General features: G+C 46.7%; 1 protein-coding gene across 1 annotated transcript; it reads right to left on the bottom strand.

The window, feature by feature from the left end:
* Positions 1 to 1,761: 1,761 nt before the first annotated feature.
* EEF1A1 (eukaryotic translation elongation factor 1 alpha 1) lies at positions 1,762 to 7,753 on the bottom strand. Its single transcript, XM_073569330.1, has 8 exons — positions 7,598 to 7,753; positions 5,315 to 5,489; positions 4,952 to 5,131; positions 4,495 to 4,791; positions 4,259 to 4,409; positions 3,902 to 4,158; positions 2,249 to 2,483; positions 1,762 to 2,165 (listed from the first exon to the last, which is right to left on the bottom strand). Exons 2-8 carry the CDS (start codon positions 5,456 to 5,458, stop codon positions 2,041 to 2,043), a joined length of 1,389 nt encoding a protein of 462 aa, XP_073425431.1. The 5' UTR covers positions 5,459 to 5,489; positions 7,598 to 7,753; the 3' UTR covers positions 1,762 to 2,040.
* Between the last annotated feature and the right edge of the window lie 7,659 nt (positions 7,754 to 15,412).

Genomic DNA, 15,412 nt, shown 5'->3' with positions numbered 1-15,412 from the left:
GACTGGCATTTAACTTTAGCACTGCAGTTGCACAGCCGATTAAAGGAAAGGTATTCCTCTTCCCCTGGCACATATATAAACTTCTGGTATTGTAGAGGTCTCCCATGCACTTCATAGAGCCAGAGCTATACTAGGCTTAGCCACAAGTACAGATTTGTGACATATCCCCTAATAAAACCATCCACCAGTCTGATATAAATGACCCAAATTTAGTCTTACAGCTGTAATCCTGGAAGAATGTAATATTGCCACCATATTTTTAAATGTGAACAGCATCATAGAGGAACAGAGACCCCAACTCCAGAGATTGTTTTTTTTTTTTTTTTTAAAAGAGAACTTGTCTCTAGAAGTAATGCTATTAACCTAATGATATGGGGTTAATCTGCAGGTTAATAGTGTTATGCAGCGCAGTGCCACAGGGAGAACGTTAACTTTATTCTTGTAAGCATTCGATTTTAGTCATGGAGGCGGTGGTGCCACTGGTTCAGTCAGCGCTTTGAGACTACACAGTAGCTGCAGTAACTTCTAGCCTGGCCCGACTGACGGCTTGCCCCAATGCAGAGGGAGGTCAGTCAGGGGCGCAGTTACAGCGGCCATTGTGCATTCTCAGGGCAGTGACTGAAACAGCTGTCGTCCCCCCCCCCCCCCAAATTCTCCCCACTGCAATTCGGCTGTGTGCAGGCACTGACCAGCTTAACGCCATCAACCTGCAAGTTAATAGCTCGACAGGTTCCCTTTACGGCAGTTTAACAGTGTACCACAGGAAGACTAGTAAACATGCGGCCAGGTAGCCCCAACCATGGCTCTCAGCACTGATTGGCAGCTTTCTGCATATGCATGCAGAAAGCTGCCAACCAGCGTTTTGGACCGGGTTATGCAAGGCTGAGCATTCAGGTAACTGGTAAATGTGCTACAGATAAAACAATGACCAAAAATACAAGCAGCAGCCAGAACATGACAGCTCTGCAAGTGTTTATGCCCCTAACTACTGCTGCTCAGAGACCATTGGATGAAATTTATAGTAGTTAATACCTCTAGACAGGTCTCCAAAATTGCAGCTGGGATGAAACTACAGATGCTTGCATAAAGAGTTATAGTATTAACCATAGCCTATCCCACAGCAGTTGAGGTATCCGTTCTAGCAGTTGGGTTTTCAGTGGTGATCCCCACTAGACTACCACAGAAAGATCAAAAGACATTTCTTTACTATAAGACTTCTCCCCTGCCTTGTTGTAAAATGGGAAAACCAGAAGACGACTACATAGCCTCAATTATTAACAAAACAGTTGTGCGGACATTGGGCATGCAGTTAACCGAATGTCTGGTTTCACCCATAGGTCTGCATAAAGCAGACTGCCAATTCACATCCAGTAGAGAACTCTTCTAAACTGGCCAGGTTCAAAAGTGTAAATTCTAGCCATTACTAAATTAGTGTACATGGGAGCTACTACATCTTCCCCATTTGTTTCCATACCAGAACACCTCCAATGTACCCACCTCATTACTCAAATCCCATCATAAACGGGAGCAATAATTTAAGAGTTTCCAATTAAGTTCCCACCATTCTAATGTATGACATTCGGTTTGATGGTACTTCCAGGCTTTCACCATCTCCAAGGCGTAGAGAAGCAGAAGGGAGTTCATTGCAACTTGTAAGTTTAAGTGCCCTTTAGGCTTTTTTTTTTTTTAGGCATCAACCACATTTCAGGGATACTTGCAGTTACCAGTGCACAATACCATACTAATACAGATCACACAACATTTCGCATTAACTTTTTTTAATGGTCTCAAATTTGGTGACAGATTTTGGTCAAGTTGTTTCCACTTAAAAATTACTGTTTTAAAAACACTAATAACTTAAAAACTGCCACAAACAAAATGGTCCACAGACATTCCTTTCCTTCTGAAGCTTTTACGATGCATTGTAATCATTAACCAGTCTTTTACTATTAAACTGAAATAGCCAATTAAAACAAACAGTTCAGAGACCGATCTTCCACCGCTGGTTAAGACTGAGGTGGTGCTAGACTTTTGGAATATTCATTTGGATTTCTGGGCCTTCTGAGCGGACTTTGTGACTTTGCCAGCACCAGCTGCTTTCTTTTCAACAGCCTTGATGACACCAACAGCAACGGTCTGTCTCATGTCACGCACAGCAAAACGTCCTGGAAGGGAAAATGGCCAAGTTAGGAAGCACTCATTTTATATCAGGTGGCATCAGAGGTCATGCACCAAATGATGTACTCACCAAGGGGAGGATAATCAGAGAAGCTCTCCACACACATGGGCTTGCCTGGGATCATGTCAACAATGGCGGCATCACCGGACTTCAGGGACTTGGGATTTTCTTCCAGTTTCTTACCAGAACGACGGTCAATCTTCTCCTTCAGCTCAGCAAACTTGCAAGCAATGTGTGCAGTGTGGCAATCCAACACAGGTGCATACCCAGCACTGATCTGGCCAGGGTGGTTCAGGATAATAACCTAAATAAAAATAACACAAGTGGTAAGGTCCTGGTACAGACACACTATATAGAGCGCCATAAAAAAAAAAAAAAATTAAGGCTAAAGCATGCCTGGCGGTATCTACACAATAGTATTACCAAGTGTACCATTATGCAAATTGTCTCTTCAGAGAGGAAGAGGACTAGAACTCTAGTGCCACCTATTGGAGGTAGCAATCCTAAAAGTCAATGTTGACCCTTTAACGAGCCTAGTTACATGACTTAGGATAAAAGCCAAGCCAGAATCTCCATTTGCAGACACTGTTTCGGGGTACTGCCCCTCATTGGTGCAAAGTGGGAGATCTGGCTTGGCTGTGAGAGGCGTCTGACCGATATCCAAGAAGTATAATTTCTCCTTGCGGAGAATGACATGCTAAGCATGTCGAGGTGAGGAGACTTAAAGCCGCAATGCTCCTCTGGGAAATATGCTAATTATGCAAATTGTCTCTTCAGAGAGGAAGAGGACTAGAACTCTAGTGCCACCTATTGGAGTCAGCAATCCTAAAAGTCAATGTTGACCCTTTAACGAGCCTAGTTACATGACTTAGGATAAAAGCCAAGCCAGAATCTCCATTTGCAGACACTGTGTTTCGGGGTACTGCCCCTCATCAGTGCAAAGTGGGAGATCTGGCTTGGCTGTGAGAGAGGTACCATGTGCACCATGTAATAGTGCAGCGAAGGCTAAATGGTTATACTTAAAATAAAGTGCTAAGATAGTGCCAACAGTATATAGAGTCATACACAATGCCACAATAACTATACACTTACTGGCAATTTGAAGTAAAGGGACCCCTGCCTTGCCACCCGATGCGTGTTTCGCATGTGTCGTTGCATATGGCTGTATATACTGCTAGCACTATCTTAGCACTTTATTTTTAAGTATAACCATTTAGCCTTCACTGCACTACTATAATATGGTACACTTGGTAGCGCTATTATGCATTGTGGTTTATATAGATCCACATGGTGCTTTATAATAATAATAATAATAATCTTTATTTATATAGCGCCAACATATTCCGCAGCGCTTTACAGTTGAACAGTTTCAAACACAACTTTATGCCACTTGTACATCTCTATTCTATTTGAGGCATTTTTTGGAGTTTAATTTACTGGTGTTTGTTATTTGTTTGTAGATACCCCGTTGCTGCTGCTTCGGCAGATTTTATGCATTCTGACTGAAATAAAAATATTTTTGGTATAAAATACGCTTTACTTTTTGTCCTTTTTGTCCGACTTATGGGTGGTTTGCTAAGTATTACATGATTTATACAGAGTTATTTACCTTTACTACTAATTTTGTTTTTTTTGGGATAACTGAAATGCTTATACAGCTGTACTAGTGTAGAACTGGCTACAGACAAACACTGCTGCAATACAGGTGAACAGATCAAGTACCTGTGCGGTGAATCCACCAGCCTCAAGAGGAGGGTCGTTCTTGCTATCACCAGCAACATTACCACGACGGATGTCCTTCACGGAAACGTTCTTTACGTTGAAACCAACGTTGTCACCAGGCATAGCCTCGGTCAGAGCTTCATGATGCATTTCCACTGACTTAACTTCAGTTGTTACGTTGACTGGGGCAAAAGTGACCACCATGCCTGGTTTCAGGACACCAGTTTCCACACGACCAACAGGTACTGTGCCAATACCTTAAAAGCAAAAGAACATTTATTCTAGGTATCTGGTCAGCATTTAATATCTCATCAAGGCTCATGTCAGGATTGCTGTTGTGTCCCATTGACTACTTGCCACCAATCTTGTAGACATCCTGAAGGGGCAGACGAAGAGGCTTGTCAGTGGGGCGGCTTGGTGGCAGAATGCAGTCAAGAGCTTCAAGCAGGGTAGTTCCGCTGCCTTTTCCCTCTTTGCGGGTGATGACCCATCCCTTGAACCAGGGCATCTATTGAGAGGGAACATATTATAGACTCATGTAGCATGACAATTACCTCAACCACGAGTAGGGTGAGAGACCCACAGCCACTTACGTTGGCACTTGGCTCAAGCATGTTGTCACCGTTCCATCCAGAAATGGGCACAAAGGCAACTGTATCTGGATTGTAGCCAATCTTCTTAATGTAAGTGCTGACTTCCTTTACAATTTCTTCATATCTCTTCTGGCTGTATGGGGGTTCAGTGGAATCCATCTTGTTGACTCCAACAATGAGCTGCTTCACACCCAAGGTGTAGGCCAGGAGAGCATGCTCACGGGTTTGTCCATTCTTTGAGATACCAGCCTCAAACTCTCCCACGCCAGCAGCAACGATAAGGACAGCGCAGTCAGCCTATAAAGAGGACACAATGGGCTTGTTAATACTGACATAAAGCTCTACCTGCAACATGTACATATAATTTTGTCCTGGAGGAAGACAAGTCGACAGGCAGTGCTGCTAAATCATACAGTAAGTGTCTGCTGTAAATGCTAGGCCTTACAAATACTCTTACCTGAGAAGTACCAGTGATCATGTTCTTGATAAAGTCTCTGTGTCCAGGGGCATCAATAATGGTGACATAGTACTTGCTGGTCTCAAATTTCCACAGGGAGATATCAATGGTGATACCACGCTCACGTTCAGCCTTCAGTTTGTCCAAAACCCAGGCATACTTGAAGGAACCCTTGCCCATCTGTGAGGAGAAAGAGAAGGTCAATGATCCCTGCACAGAACCAAGGGGCTCAGTTACCAGTCCTGGCACAATAGTCGGCCTGGGCATACTATGTACTACATTCTTAACACAGGATCTGGGCATTGCTAGCATTACACCAGGGTATAACAAGTAGTGTGGGCCGCCATGACGAGGCACGCTTACCTCAGCGGCTTCCTTCTCGAACTTCTCAATGGTACGCTTGTCAATACCACCGCATTTGTAGATAAGATGTCCGGTTGTGGTGGACTTGCCAGAATCTACGTGTCCAATGACGACAATATTGATGTGAGTCTTCTCCTTTCCCATTTTGAGTGTTTAGATGTTTGGCGATGGACACCTATTAATAAGACAGAAAGTTAAGAGAACGGATACCAGGGACAAAATCAATCTCTCTCAATCTCTCTCTCTCCTTTTCCAGGCTGCGATTCCTTTAAAATTCTTCTTTTGTCGGATCCGTCAAAAAAACGGACAGGTGGCATCCGTTGTCATCAGTACTAAAACGGATCCGCCATCCGCTCTTTTGGCGGATCTTGACTGATGCAAAAAACTGAAGTGTGAAAGAGGCCTAACACTGAGGCAGGAGTTATAGGAACCCCCTATTATTAAGCTGGGAGTAAGTCAGAGAACACCGATACCGAGGACAGAACCCCGCAGGCTGGGAATGAGAGCAGCCGGCTAACACTGAGGAAGGAGTTATAGGAAGCCCCTATTATTAAGCTGGGAGTCAGAGAACACCGATACCGAGGACAGAACCCCGCAGGATGGGAATGAGAGCAGCCGGCTAACACTGAGGCAGGAGTTATAGGAAGCCCCTATTATTAAGCTGGGAGTAAGTCAGAGAACACCGATACCGAGGACAGAACCCCGCAGGCTGGGAATGAGAGCAGCCGGCTAACACTGAGGCAGGAGTTATAGGAACCCCCTATTATTAAGCTGGGAGTAAGTCAGAGAACACCGATACCGAGGACAGAACCCCGCAGGCTGGGAATGAGAGCAGCCGGCTAACACTGAGGCAGGAGTTATAGGAAGCCCCTATTATTAAGCTGGGAGTAAGTCAGAGAACACCGATACCGAGGACAGAACCCCGCAGGCTGGGAATGAGAGCAGCCGGCTAACACTGAGGCAGGAGTTATAGGAACCCCCTATTATTAAGCTGGGAGTAAGTCAGAGAACACCGATACCGAGGACAGAACCCCGCAGGCTGGGAATGAGAGCAGCCGGCTAACACTGAGGAAGGAGTTATAGGAAGCCCCTATTATTAAGCTGGAAGTCAGAGAACACCGATACCGAGGACAGAACCCCGCAGGCTGGGAATGAGAGCAGCCGGCTAACACTGAGGCAGGAATTATAGGAAGCCCCTATTATTAAGCTGGGAGTAAGTCAGAGAACACCGATACCGAGGACAGAACCCCGCAGGCTGGGAATGAGAGCAGCCGGCTAACACTGAGGAAGGAGTTATAGGAAGCCCCTATTATTAAGCTGGAAGTCAGAGAACACCGATACCGAGGACAGAACCCCGCAGGCTGGGAATGAGAGCAGCCGGCTAACACTGAGGCAGGAATTATAGGAAGCCCCTATTATTAAGCTGGGAGTAAGTCAGAGAACACAGATACCGAGGACTGAACCCCGCAGGATGGGAATTAGAGCAGCCGGCTAACACTGAGGCAGGAGATGGAGCAACCACATTACCTCACGCCATTTACAGCAGCTCTGCCATAAAGCGCCACACCCGCGCGAACATGGAGGCCACAACAAGCCCCAGCAGATAGAGAAGCGGCATGTCCCCAGCACCACAGGCCAGGCGCCAAGGCCACACGCGGCTCCTTTGTCTTGTGAACTGTGACTCATCCGTCCTCCATCTTGTGGAAGAGGAAACCCCGCTCAGCAGCGGCCGCCATCTTTATATTGTGGAGCGCTCCGGAACAGCCGCCCTTGGACAGATCAGACCGGTAGTGTGTAGAGTAGTCATCACTCCCATCATCCACCTACACCGCCGATACAGACACATGGAGCTCCACCCAGACATCGCGGCCGAACGGAGCCCCGGCATTAACACCGCTCCCGCCGATGGGACCGTCCAGCCCCGCCATCACACCAGACACAGACGCCGCCATGACATCACACCCCTCACAGGCACCATGCCGGCACACGGCCATTATTCTCCAGCTCCCGGCAGTATTGTACAGTAAATACCACCCTGCAGGCAGAAGGCGGTCCCGCACAAGAGAGCACAGCCGCTCCACCACATCGGATGGCTCCCCGGCAGTAAGATCCACGGTGGATTGCACCTAGGCCGCGGGCAGGCCAGACCTTGCTCCACGGCTCCTCATCGTCCACACACCCCTGCGCGATTCAATCAGGGACAATAACAATCCGATAAAGCCGGCTGGGCTGAAATCCCACCCTGCGGCCTAGTCCCGCTGCCGCCGCTTCACGCACACTTACCTTGTAAATTCGCCGCAGACCCGGTGAGGAAGAGAGCGAGCTTAGCGGGCGTCACTCTTATATAGCCAGAAGGGCGGGCCATCCTAATGACGTCATCCTGCCCAGAATTCCCGGGTGTTTGAGGCGGAGATGGAGCGGCCCATGGTTGTGGGGGAGGGAAGCGGCTAACTGGCGGCGCGTGGGGAATGTTCACGTATCGCTACCGAGTCTCGGGAGCCGCCGTGGCCGTTCAGTAGAAGCCTTTGGTTCACGTGTAAGGGCCGGAGTGGCTCCCGACACTTTTCTGTGGGCACTCACATGTTACGGGGGCGTGTAACACGGCCGCACCGACCCAGCCGCCATTACATGTGTGTGGGGAAGCCGGGCTGGGCACTGTGATGGCCGCTCTAGTCACGCAGCGTGAGGCGGTCACAGTCCATGTGTTATCAGCAACCCGGACCAGTGTGGGGGGTTCATGTCACCGGCTCCACGTTCGCACAGTGCATGAGGAGAAGCGGCCCGGCATGGCGCACACGGAGGCTTCTGACACAGGCTGACCGGTCTCATGGCGCTCATACGGTGAGACGCTGGACGGACGTGTCATTGCCGGCTGGTGTCTCCCCCACAGTACTACAGTCCGTACCGCCGGGCGCCGTCTCCCCACGGCACCACCTCAGTCCGCACCGCCGGGCGCCGTCTCCCCACGGCACCACCTCAGTCCGCACCGCCGGGCGCCGTCTCCCCACGGCACCACCTCAGTCCGCACCGCCGGGCGCCGTCTCCCCACGGCACCACCTCTGTCCGTACCGCCGGGCGCCGTCTCCCCACGGCACCACCTCAGTCCGCACCGCCGGGCGCCGTCTCCCCACGGCACCACCTCTGTCCATACCGCCGGGCGACATCTCCCCACGGCACCACCTCAGTCCGCACCGCTGGGCGCCGTCTCCCCACGGCACCACCTCTGTCCATACCGCCGGGCGCCGTCTCCCCACGGCACCACCTCTGTCCATACCGCCGGGCGCCGTCTCCCCACGGCACCACCTCTGTCCGTACCGCCGGGCGCCGTCTCCCCACGGCACCACCTCTGTCCGTACCGCCGGGCGCCGTCTCCCCACGGCACCACCTCAGTCCGCACCGCCGGGCGCCGTCTCCCCACGGCACCACCTCTGTCCGTACCGCCGGGCGCCGTCTCCCCACGGCACCACCTCAGTCCATACCGCCGGGCGCCGTCTCCCCACGGCACCACCTCAGACCGTTTCCAGCGGCCTCCCTCAGACACGACTTAGGGTATGTGCACGCGCTGCGGATGCGCAGCAGTTCCGCAGATAGTGTACAGTACCATGTAAGTCTATGGGATTTACAATCCGCAGTGCACATGCTGTGGTTTTAAATCCATTCCATTGTCCATTAAATCTATTCCATTGTCCAGGTGTCAAACCGCAGGTTTTACCTGCGGATCCGCACAGAAAAATCCACTGGTGAATCCGCAGCGTGTGCACTTACCCTTACTGCCTTGGCAGGACAGCTTTGTACACAAGTCGGGGATATCCACCATTGTATGCAAGCACAGTGACGACTAAAAGCGTATACAGCTATGTTAAGGTGGGGCAACACCAACGCCTGAACCACCCAATTTGGTTTTTGTTTTCTTCATAAACCATAATAAAACTTTGTACCCCCACCCACCTTTGTATTAATCTTGTCAGGTTCCCTCGTCTAAGGCTGTGTGCACACATAAGCGTTTTTTCCATGCAATAACGCATACATTAAGCATCCCATTCTTATAATGCAGCCCGTACCCGTTCCTGTGTGTAAAATTTACCTCAAGGATACTAGCAAATGCTCCTCAGGAGAAATGCTTAGTCGCATTATTAAACAACATGTATGTCAGTACCTGGATAAGAATGAAGTGATTAAACAGCATGGGTTTGTAACTAATAAGTCATGTCAGACTAACTTAATTTCCTTCTATGATGGAATCACTGATTGGGTGGATCAAGGAAATGCTGTAGATATAGTATATCTTGACTTCAGCAAAGCATTTGACAAAGTATCTCATACAATCCTTATTGAAAAAATGACTAAGTATGGAATGGACAAGGCAACTGTTAGGTGGATTCATAACTGGCTTAGTGATTGGGCCCAAAGAGTGGTCGTAAATGGCTGCACATCCAGTTGGAAGAATGTCTCAAGTGGGGTACCACAGGGCACTGTCCTGGGCCCTGTATTGTTCAACATCTTTATCAACGATTTGGATGAAGGAATTGAGGGTAAACTGATAAAATTTGCTGATGACACAAAGTTAGGAGGGATAGCTAATACTAGAGAAGAGAGGATTCAAAAAGATATAAATAAACTGGAGCAGTGGGCAGCAACTAACAGAATGGTTTTTAACAGGGAAAAATGCAAAGTACTACATCTGGGCAATAAAAATGAAAAAAGCATATGCAGAATGGGAGGAATAGGGCTAAGCAACAGCACATGTGAAAAAGACTTGGGTATACTAATAGATCACAGACTGAATATGAGTCAACAGTGTGATGCAGCAGCAAAAAAGGCAAATGCAATTCTAGGATGTATTAACAGAAGCATACAGTCTAGATCACGTGAAGTCATTATTGCCCTCTACTCTTTGGTCAGACCTCATCTGGAATATTGTGTCCAGTTTTGGGCACCACATTTTAAAAAAGACATCAACAAACTGGAGCAAGTTCAGAAAAGAGCGACCAGAATGGTGACCGGTCTACAAACCCTGTCTTATGAGGAAAGGTTGCAGGATTTGGGAATGTTTAGTTTGCAAAAGAGAAGACTGAGAGGAGACTTAATAGCTGTCTATAAATATCTCAAGGGCTGTCACATTGTAGAAGGATCAACTTTATTCTCATTTGCACAAGGAAAGACTAGAAGCAATGGGATTAAACTGAATGGGAGGAGACAGATTAGATATTAGAAAAAACTTTTTGACAGTGATCAATGAGTGGAACAGGCTGCCACGAGAGGTGGTGAGTTCTCCTTCAATGGAAGTCTTCAAACAAAGGCTGGACAGACATCTGTCTGGGATGATTTAGCGAATCATGCTTTGAGCAGGGGATTGGACCAGATGGCCCAGCAGGTCCCTTCCAACTCTATGATTCTATGAGAAGGAAAGGACGCAAATACTCAAGTATGGTGTCAAATCCACTAATGGAGAGATGGCAAAAAGCAACAAACTTCAATGGGTATTTGCGAAGTTCCATATACAATTTTTGAAAATGACCAAATGCCCCACGTAGCAAGAGTAGAGTGTGAACCCATAGCCTTTTTTCCCCGCCGTGGTTCCTCAGCAAGCATATGTTGTCGAACCCCAAAGCGACATGACACAAGCCATGCCAACCTCAACAACGCCTCATTGGAAAGAGACATATTTGCGATGCAAAAAGACTAATAACACACAACCCAAAAGCTGATATGTCATTGTACTAAACATTTTGGACACGGTTTTAAGCCATAATAACTAATGTCTCCCTCCTTTGACATTTCAAACCATTTAATTGACGCATTAACCCTTCATTTGTACGTAGAAATCTTTGGGTGTGATACGTATCCACATGAACAGCACACGGATTACACACGGATGTGTCACACGAACACATAACTCCAGTACCAGTTTTTCCGGTACCCGAAATATTTGGACGTGTGAATCCGGCCTAAGGCCTTGATCGGATGTCAATGAGTAACGAGCTGTAGCCAGGTTTTCCACTGATAGAACTTGTGCCTTTTCTAGTCTATAGGCTGTTCATATGTCTGTAGTTTTGTGGATCAAGTGGTGCATAGAACATCAAGGGGATGTCTGATTTTGATTTGAGACACGGATCAATTTTTCCAATGAAGGCAATGGGTCCGTTAAAAAAAATTAGCCAGAACTAGGATACTGTCTGTTACTGATTTGCTAGAATTTTGAGATGCCTCCATCAGTTAGTTTTTATTGTACAAAAAAACCACACAGACCAAACTAGGATAATCGGATTCAAAGCACTGATAAAAGTTGGTCGGTTTTTGAACTGAAGAAAAATCACTGATATCTGAATAAGCATCAGAAAGAATACCTGGTCCATGTGCTTAACCTCATGGTTCAGCGGTTTCTAAAAACCTACCCAGAGCTGCTGGATCTGCTTGTCAAAGTATGCCGCCTGTGTGCCCATTTTAGAAAGTCAGCTACAACATCCGCCACTCTTGCCGTGCTTCAGCAGTGTTTGCATCTTCCGGATCACTGACTGGTGTGTGATGTCCCCACGCATTGGAACTCAACACTGCAGATGTTGAAAAGGATTTGTGAGCAGAAGAGGGCAGTTGTTGACTACCAGCATCAACAAAGCTGTCGGTGTTCAGTTCAGACTCCACACATAAGACCTCAGGAGTGGACATGGATGTCAGACATGTGTACCATCCTACAAAACTTTGAGGACTCCACCAAGATTGTAAGCGGTGATGACGCCGTAATTAGTGTCACCATCCCGCTTCTCTATGTTCTGAAACGCTCTCTGCTCACAATCAAAGAGGATGCATTGCAGGTGGAGTATGATGAGATGGAGCAAGGAACCATACAGGGTGATTTCACACAGCCCAGCCTCATCTCATCTCAATGTGAATTGGGTGACAAAGGAGGAGGAGGAAGAACAGGAGCTAATTTCATGCGCTATAGACGGTACTACCTCCACAACTGTCATACTTTCTGTTCAGCGTGGATGGCCTGAGGACAGGGAGAAGGTGGAGAGCATGATCAGTCGTCTTGGTGAGGACACGGAAGTCTTGCCTTTTAGCAGTCTGGCATGCATGGCTGAGTTTATGTTACACTGCCTTTCAAATGACCCTCACATTCCAGGGGAAGAGTCTTGAGGAGATCATTTGCATATTCCCAGTGCCTTCTGGGATAAGTGAAGAGTCTCCGCGAGCTCAACGATCACTGGGTTTTGGCCGTTGCAGCTGAAAAGAGGAAATCGGAAAACCAGGGGAAGAGTCTTGAGGAGATCATTTGCATATTCCCAGTGCCTTCTGGGATAAGTGAAGAGTCTCTGCGAGCTCAACGATCACTGGGTTTTGGCCGTTGCAGCTGAAAAGAGGAAATCGGAAAAACCGCGCGCCTATCTGCGCGCGAAATTTGGCTCATCTTTCATCGTTTTTAAGAAATCTCGAGATGGAAGAGGCCAGGAGCCATTTGGTGAGCTGCATTTCTTGCTACATGTTCACAGATTTACCAGTGGAAAAGCCAAACTTCACATGCCACAAATGCAAGCTTGTGTCCCTGTTGGAGGAAAAGTTGCAAAATCTCGAAGAGAGGTTAGCTACGTTGAAGATCATTAAGGAAGGTGAAGAGTTCTTGGACAGAGCACAATTATCTCTTCATGTTACAGAAAGAGAAGAAATTCGAAGTGCACCTGAAGAAACAGAGGAATGGAGACATGTGACCCAGAGAAGCAGGAGGATCAGGAGGCAGTCAGCACCCATACTGCTCAGGAACCAGTACCAGGCTCTCACGCAGGAAAACGATGAAGAAATACATCAGGATAAGACTTTGCCAACAAACAGCAACCTTGTACGCCCTCAGAGTCCTCCTGGATGGAGAAAGAAAAATGTTGTGAAGAAGAAACGGAGAGTGGTGGTCATGGGGGATTCCCTGCTGAGAGGAACAGAGGCCGCTATCTGCAGACCGGATATAACTTCAAGAGAAATGTGCTGTCTTCCAGGTGCAAAAATTAAAGATGTGTCTGACAGGATATCAGGACTCTTCAGACCTACAGATGACTACCCATTCCTGCTACTACATGTGGGGACAAATGACACCGCAAGAAACGACCTGGAAATCATCTGCAGAGACTTTGAAGACTTAGGCAAGAAAGTGAAAGAACTGGGAGCGCAGGTGGTCTTCTCTTCCATCCTCCCAGTGGATGGCCATGGAACAAGGAGGTGGAATAAGATTCTGCAGGTGAACAACTGGCTACGTCGATGGTGCCGTCAGCAACGATTTGGATTTCTGGATCACGGAGTGAACTACTTATACGATGGACTACTTGCTAGAGATGGGGTGCACCTTACGAAGACTGGAAAGCATGTATTTGGAAGTCGCCTTGCTACACTTGTAAGGAGAGCTTTAAACTAGAACAACATGGGAAGGGAAGCAAAAGACCAGAAAAAGCCATACACCTGACAAATGCTATTGAGAACTATGCTATTAGAAGTGGAAAGGAAGAACAAAGACGAAAGAATCTAATTAATAAAAATATTGGAGAAAGAGAAACCAATCACAAACTAAAATGTTTCTATACTAATGCACAAAGCATGGGCAACAAACAAGGAGAATTGGAACTACTAACACAGGAACAGAAATATGATGTAATTGGAATCACTGAAACTTGGTGGGACAATACACATGATTGGAATACAAGACTAGAAGGATACGACTTATTTGCAAGAAACAGACTTGATAAACGAGGAGGGGGTGTCGCATTGTATGTTCGAAACGCGTATATCTGCACAGAGATTGAAGCTTCAGAGACTGGGAGTTCTGTGGAAACTGTTTGGGTAAGAATACAAGGACAGAACAATGGAAAGGACACCATTGTAGGCATTTACTACAGGCCGCCTGTGCAAGCCGAAGATATAGATGAACTCTTTATGCATCAGATGGCCAAGTTCTCCAAAAAATATGACATAGTTGTCATGGGAGATTTCAACTATCCAGACATTTGTTGGGAATCTCTCTCAGGCAAAACTAACAGGTCAAGGAAATTCTTATCCTCTCTTGCTGACAACTTTATCTTCCAAAAGGTAAGGGAGAAAACAAGGGGAACTGCTACCTTGGATCTAATCCTTATAAACAGGGAGGAAATGGTTGAGGAGGTAAAAGTGGCTGGGACCCTAGGAGGTAGCGACCATGCTATTTTAGAATTTTGGATTACTAGAGGTGGAAGACCTGTGAAGACTCAGACGTCAAGGTTAGATTTCAGAAAGGCAGATTTTAAGGGATTCAGAAAGAGAATTGGAGGGATCCAATGGCTGGATATCCTTAAAGACAAAAATGTCCAGGAAGGATGGGAAATCTTGAAAAATGAAATTCTCAAAGCACAGTTGTTAACAATTCCGAAAAGAGGGAAGAATAGGAAGCATTTAAGGAAACCAGGATGGATGAACACAGAACTTAAGCACATGCTAAAAAGGAAGAAAAAAATGTTTATAAAATGGAAAGAGGGAGGCATATCTAAAGAAGAATATAATGCTGTCTGCAGAACCTGCAGGGCACAAATCAGATTATCTAAAGCTGAAAATGAACTGAGGCTTGCAAGAGATGTCAAAAGCAATAATAAAGGATTTTGGGGATATGTCAAAAGTAAAAGAAAAGTCAAAGATGCTATAGGATTTTTACAGGATGAAAATGATGAAATGGTAAGACAGGATGTTGAGAAGGCTGAACTTTTAAATTCCTATTTTGCATCTGTTTTCTCTCAGAAAGGAAATGCAACATCAACTGTTATTCACTGTCCTATTAAGGGAATAGAAGAATCCAGGATATCTATAAACAGAAAGATAGTGAGGAAACACTTAGCTAACCTAAATGAATTCAAGTCTCCAGGTCCAGATGAATTACACCCCAGAGTACTGAAGGAGATAGCAGAAGAAATTTTTGAACCCCTCTCCATAATCTTTGAAAATTCTTGGAGAACAGGAGAAGTGCCAGAAGACTGGAGAAGAGCAAATGTTGTTCCTATCTTCAAAAAGGGGAAGAAGGTGGACCCAGGCAACTATAGGCCGGTGAGTCTGACTTCTATACCAGGAAAGATCTTTGAACAAATTATTAAACAA

The sequence above is a fragment of the Dendrobates tinctorius genome, unplaced genomic scaffold, assembly GCF_039654945.1.
Source record: "Dendrobates tinctorius isolate UK_male_01 unplaced genomic scaffold, ASM3965494v1 ptg000024l, whole genome shotgun sequence".
Lineage (NCBI taxonomy): Eukaryota > Metazoa > Chordata > Amphibia > Anura > Dendrobatidae > Dendrobates > Dendrobates tinctorius.
The sequence above is the reverse complement of the archived record's forward strand: the minus strand, read 5'-3'. Positions and strand labels throughout refer to the sequence as shown.